At 43.1% G+C, this 6,775-nt stretch overlaps 1 protein-coding gene across 1 annotated transcript; it reads left to right on the plus strand.

Moving 5' to 3' along the window:
• Positions 1 to 2,528: 2,528 nt before the first annotated feature.
• LOC142775360 (juvenile hormone acid O-methyltransferase-like) lies at positions 2,529 to 5,050 on the plus strand. Its single transcript, XM_075876727.1, has 2 exons — positions 2,529 to 3,025; positions 4,903 to 5,050. Exons 1-2 carry the CDS (start codon positions 2,529 to 2,531, stop codon positions 5,048 to 5,050), a joined length of 645 nt encoding a protein of 214 aa, XP_075732842.1.
• The last annotated feature ends 1,725 nt before the right edge of the window (positions 5,051 to 6,775 follow it).

Raw genomic sequence — 6,775 nt, forward strand, 5'->3', positions numbered from 1 at the left:
CGGTGTCACGCAATTCGCATAGCTTGACGCCTGTTTGCTATTTTACTTTCCTGCCACACTCAATAATACATGTTAACGCGATTCCTTGCCCACAGTGACGCCTTTATAGGGTCTTTTTTTGGAGGCATTTAATTTTATCGGAGTTTTATGTCACAAAACCACGATACGAATTTGAGAGACGCATTAGTGGAGGGCTTCGTAAATATCACCTATCTGGTGTTTTTTTTTCGTGCACTGACAAGGCACAGCCCACGCGCCTCTACCATTTCACCTCCATAAAAATGCGACCACCACGGCTGGGATCGAACCGGCGACCTTCGGGTCAGCACTCGAGCATCTTAGCCACAGATACGCCATGGTGGACGATTCCGAAGGCATTTCAAGCACCGGCATGGCTTTGTGGTAGAATACTCGATGACTGTGCAAAGGTCCCGGGTTCAGAGCCCGTCGGAATCGGAAAGCTTTTCGAAAGCTTAGAAAGTTTTTTGTGCCTTTTTTTATTTCAATCGATAGCGGTTACGGAGGCTGATGGCTGTAGTGTTAGCGGACAAGTATACGGCACGATCGGCTGTTGTTATAATCTGATAACAGCTTGGACCGAAACAAAATGGCCATATGAAATCAGCCATGCTTCATTGTGCCCTTCCTCTTTAAAACAATGAGTTGCCATTCAATGGGTTGACAGGAAACGCAGATTAATGGAAATGAAAAAAAAAAGTCTCAGCCTGTACAAAAGGCACTGCACCGTCACAACGACAGCTGGAAGAGCAGAACTTCAAGAACCCTTGTTAACTCTCTTTGTTTGTTTGTTTGTTTGTTTCTTTATTAATACTGTTGACACTACAAGGGTCGTTACAGAAATGGATGAACAATACAATTCGATAATAGACATTCACGTGAACATGATGAAGGGCGCTGCTCACTACAGAGACATAATAAAAGCAGAAAATAAGAGAAAAAAATCAAAATCAAATTGGATACTAGAATATTTTTCTTCCTTTTTCTAATTTCAAGTGATGGCGGTTACGAACACCGATGGTGGCGGTGGAAAACTACAGCGCCGAAAATGGCTCTTGTAATCTCGTAACAACTGTAGCTGTTAAAACAACAAAAAACAACAACAACCTAATGTTGACCCGGAACTCTGGATGTATGTGAAGTGGAATGGTCTGCCAGATGAAATTAGCTTACCGAACGCGTAGTAAGTTGCGTTCGGCGAAGCCACAATGCTAATGTTCTGAAGCTAAAAGGGCCTCAATGTTTCGCCATTGTAAAAACGCCTGTGTTTGTATGTAAGTGCGTACATGCGGTGAGGCATACACTGCATCAAAAAAGACTCTTCTTTCGTTATCTTCGGCACTAAACATTCGTTAGCTGTAGCAGGATGTCGTTACGCATTATAGCATTCCGCACCTAGGGACCGACCTGTATTATACCACTGCGCGTTTGTCTAGATACGTCGTTCCCGTATCACCATGGACTGATATTTCGTGAACTGATGTATTTGGAATACATGAAACTGGATATTGCCAGAGTGGTTGTAGCAGCTTTTATGAAAAAAACACCTGAATGTTTCATGTCTATACGCTGTGTGCTGATTTATGTGACATCAGGCGTATATGTTTGAAGAGAAAATAGTAATCAAAGTAACGTGCCACAGCTTGATTGACACGGTATACTGTTCTGTTGACTATGAGTGTGTCGAACCTTCTTGTGACACGTGCAGCAGCTCTGAAGAGGGGTAATAACAAAAGAGACCAATAGGAACTTAAATGCAATTATCAATACCAGTTTTAAGAAATGTACAGATGGCAGCGAAATAAATACGGCTGATGGACACTTTTCTGGCGTTGCAACCAATAATGCAGTAGTTACACAATCTGCTAACCCCAAAGAAGACCGGTGTTCGTATTATTCTAGCAGATAGAGGAACGTATAGTACGCCACCGACTAGACTAATAATCGTAGAAGAATGTCGTGCAAGCGTTACTGGGCTTCTTGCGAACTACTGGCCTGTGGGAACGACTTTCAGTGAAAGTGAATCGATTTTGTGTGTGCGTATGTGTCTTCGCTTTTTCTTGTTTACTTTTATCTCTCTTTCTCTCTTTCAAACCCCTATATCCAATTCGAGGGCAGGGTAGCATACCCAATATTACCATCTGGTTATTGTTATTCTAAACAGCAAAGCAAGCGAAAGACATGATTGTTTCCGAGATAGAGAGAGAAAGAGAGAAGAAAAGCCGGGAGGTTAACTCTAAACAGTGTAGTGTTCTCACGTGAAATCTGCAATAGTTACCTTTATTAGTGTGGTGTCCCTCCTAATTTTGTCCTAGCAAACAATGCAAATACTGAAATAGAATTGGTACGCGCATTTCATAATGATTCAAATGGTAATCATTATTTTTTGTAATATTTTTCTAGCACACCGGTAGGATAGGTTTATTGTGATGGACACACTCGAATTTTCGAGAAGTCCTACACGCCACCCTTGGTACGAAGCGGAGTCACCGGCCGTGTACGATGCCACCATGAAATTGCGATGGGAATCAAATGCGCGGTTGCTCGACACCTTCAAGAACGCGTTCGCTCCGACAATAACCAGTAAAACCAACGCAAGTGACGACAACCTGCCTGCTCCACGGTTCATCGACATTGGATGCGGCACAGGAAATTTCACCCTCAACTATCTTCTGAAACGCTGCTCGTCTCAGTGTCGGGAACTCGTGGGCGTCGACAATTCGCCCGCAATGCTGGAATACGCCAGGACCCATCACAGCCACGAGAAGATTCGTTACGAGCATCTGGACATCGTCGAAGGTGACGTGAACAAATTTGTGACAGAGCACGGCCGCTTCGCGCGTGCGTTTTGTTTCAACCTAATGCACGTTGTCAAGGATAACGCTCGAGCCATGAGAAACATGGAGAAGCTGATGGCTCCGGGAGCAGAGTGTTTTGTCATATTCGAGAGCTGTGTCCCAATGGTGGAGGTCTTTATGGCTCTGGCAGAATCACCACAGTGGAAAAAGTACGCAGAGGTAGTAGATTTCATTTACTGTCAATTCTTTAATATTATCTGGTATTTTACGTCCCAAAACCACGATATGATTATAAGAAACGCCCCAGTGAAAAGCTCGGGAAATTTCGGCGATGGTATTTTCAATGACTAGGGTATTTTCAGTTCGGTTAGGTTGGTTGACTGTTATGTGCGTGAAAACCCAGATGTTCGTTCTATATTCAACCCGTTTGAGGCTGAGCGAGTAGACGGTGAAATGTTTGCATTCAGCGTTTACTATGCCTACGCATACAGAAAAAAAGACAACATATTTATGTATCAGCCAAATTTATCAGGAAACTAAAATACTTAGCATTTACACTTTGTTTCGGGGCTGTATGTCTCTTAGCACTTCGCACTCTCATCAATTAGCTTTTAAACTTGTTTATATATATATATATATATATATATATATATATATATATATATATATATATATATATATATATATATATATATGTCTTTTAGCATTTCAATTATATAATGCATGATATATGGCGCCTCAGGTCTCTTCATGGTATTAAAGCTGCGTCGTTTTTAAACCTTTTGCGAACAGGTTCTGCTAGCGGAAGTACCTCCTACTGCCCACAGCACGGACATTGCCTTGTTGAGGTTATATTTGCTTGATGTCCTCAACGAGACGAACCTAAAACCCCTCGCCTGTGAGGTACTGCACTTGCCATTGGTCAAAATACCAAACTTAGACGACGCAACTGGTATGGTGGTGCCTTTGCTACTTCTTTCTATAACAACATTGTTTGCTCGTGTAGTGTGTAAAATTTTGAGAAAACAATTCGTCGCAATTTTTCATAAGGCGGTTTATATAAGTACCTTGCCTGTGGCCTACGTTTACTTTCGTTTTCGCGTGGTTCTAATAAACAACAAAATACGCCTATGGCATACGTTGGCAGTCCAATATGATATAATGTTTATGCATTATTTTTTACTGTCAACAATATCGCATATGAATATAATGTGTCATTTTTTTATCTCAAAACCTTCAGATCTTTGTTCTCCTGCCTGCTCTATGGAGTCTGTAAACGATAAAAAATATAACAGTGTGGTGACAGTGACTTCAACGCCCACCTTAACCTTAGTGCGCTGTAGTATCACAAAACGCGTTCAGCAGTTGCAGAAGAACAACGCAGAGCGTTCATTACCAAGATACATGGAAAAAAAAAACTCTGTGAATTGTATTTGAACATAGAAATGGCTGACGTGGTTGCTTGGGCGAGTTGGTACGACGTGATTCACATGCAAAACAGCGCCAATAACGAGGGACAAGAACCTTATGTGAATCATAGAATGGGTTTTAGCGCATACTGCAGACATTACAATGTCACAACGAGTCGCTAATGTCTTTTTAAATAATGTGAGATCCTGTGAGTTCCAACATCGACAGCTGGAGACCTTTTGGAGAGTAATTGGTCATGCAATAGACCTTAATATGGTCACAGATGATGAATTGTTTATTGTGCTTGTTCCAAATTATTTTGCAGATCGGATGGTTTCCTTGAATCCCATATAGTGGGCACGGCGAAAACTCGAGAAGCGGACCATTAACCATGCGTCCCGCATTCTTGTTCCAGATGGCTTTGCTGCCAATTGTCGCTGCTTCTTGGACACCGCCGAATCGCACCTGCGCTTCGCATGCTTATGGAACAGGCGACAACTTCACGGAATTTGCCATCAACTGGACCTCGTATCTTGGACAGGATATCGGCAGCGCATGCGTGACATCGGCCAGTTCAACGCATATAAAAGAACAGCTTCAAATCGGATTCTTCAGTGGGCACGGCGAAAACTCGAGAAGCGGACCATTAACCATGCGTCCCGCATTCTTGTTCCAGATGGCTTTGCTGCCAATTGTCGCTGCTTCTTGGACACCGCCGAATCGCACCTGCGCTTCGCATGCTTATGGAACAGGCGACAACTTCACGGAATTTGCCATCAACTGGACCTCGTATCTTGGACAGGATATCGGCAGCGCATGCGTGACATCGGCCAGTTCAACGCATATAAAAGAACAGCTTCAAATCGGATTCTTCAGTGGGCACGGCGAAAACTCGAGAAGCGGACCATTAACCATGCGTCCCGCATTCTTGTTCCAGGTTAGTTGTGTTGGTTCATACTGTAGTGATGAAAGAGGTGTTGTTGTCGTGCCGTGCCCACGGACTTTGATTGCTTTGGCGTACGAGTGCTACCATGTGTGCAAACTGCTACTCTGTGGTGATGTGGAATTGAATCCAGGTCCTACCAATACTGAAATGCTCCAGACACTGATACAGGGCCAGCAGGCTATTAGGGAAGATTTAGCAGAGCTTAAACAGCGGTTGGAAGTTGCCGAGAAAAGTGTTAGCTCTTTCTCGACCCGAATGACCAAATTAGAAGCAAATGTAAGAGAAATAGCCCGGAAAGTGGACAGTTTTGAAACTCTCAACAATTCGGTTGAAAAAATTCAGCAAACACTCATGCTGCAGCAGGAAAAGCTTACAGATCTGGAAGACCGGAGTCGGATGTCGAACCTTGTTGTGTTTGGCATAGAGGAGCGAGCGAATGAAACGGAGGATGTTCTACGGCAGAAAGTAATAAAAGAGGTGTTCGAGGATAGGCTCGGCGTAAAGTGCTTGTCTGTTGCTAGAATACACCGTTTGGGAAAACGTGCTGGAAAGCGACCTGTAATTCTGTTTTTTCAAAATTATACGGAAAAACAGGAAGTGCTGCGGAACTGCAAAAAGCTGAAGGGAACACAAATTTCCGTGCAAAATGACTTTTCTGCTGACACGCTAAGAAAACGAAAACTGCTATGGCAAAGCGCCAAAGTCGAGAAAGAGCAAGGCAAGAGGATTGCGCTGGTAAAGGATAAATTGCGTGTTGATTCACAGTTCTACGCATGGGATGATGTTTCGAACACGCGTGTCATTGTTCGATCTGGCAAAGATCCTACGCAAACAGCGTAGCTTTCACTGTCTGCATTTAAGAACCTTCGTATGCTCTCTTTCAACGCAAGAAGCATTGTGAACAAAGCGGATAAATTAGAACTATTGCTTTTGACGTACGACCCTCATGTGGTTGTTATCACTGAGACTTGGTTGCATGATGGTGTACGAGATGACGAAATTATTCCTCCCGGCTATCAGATACACAGGCGTGATCGAGGCACACGTGGCGGAGGAGTTGCGGTTATTTGTAAACTTGGTATTGATGTATGTTTGATCAATCAGATTGCCGATCACGAAAGCCTGTTCCTCAACGTCACTGTAAATGGTTTAACCTTTATGCTTTGTGTTGTTTATAAAGCCCCGGAAGTCTCAGATTCTTTTCTCGAACAGCTTTACGACCATCTCCTTTTAAACCGTACACGTCACATCATGATTACAGGTGACTTCAACCTTCCAGCTATCAAATGGAAGAACTTAGCTTACGGGCAATATAAATCGAGTGATGTTGTTTTAGACGCAATGTTAGCTCTGAACCTTGACCAAATTGTCTGTGAGCCTACGCGCAACAGTGCTGTCTTGGACTTATTCTTTGTCAGCGATATCTTTTTAAATGGTGTTATCACAGTTGAAAAAGGAGTGTCAGACCACAGTTTGTTGTTTTTCTCTTGGCCTTATCGATGCTCTGTAGTGCGTTCGAGTACAAATTCAGTGGATGTCAAAGATTTTGATCGCGCTGATGATACAGCAATCACAGATTACTTAGACAGTGTACTAAGCTACA

Source organism: Rhipicephalus microplus, chromosome X, assembly GCF_043290135.1.
Source record: "Rhipicephalus microplus isolate Deutch F79 chromosome X, USDA_Rmic, whole genome shotgun sequence".
Classification (NCBI taxonomy): Eukaryota; Metazoa; Arthropoda; class Arachnida; order Ixodida; family Ixodidae; genus Rhipicephalus; species Rhipicephalus microplus.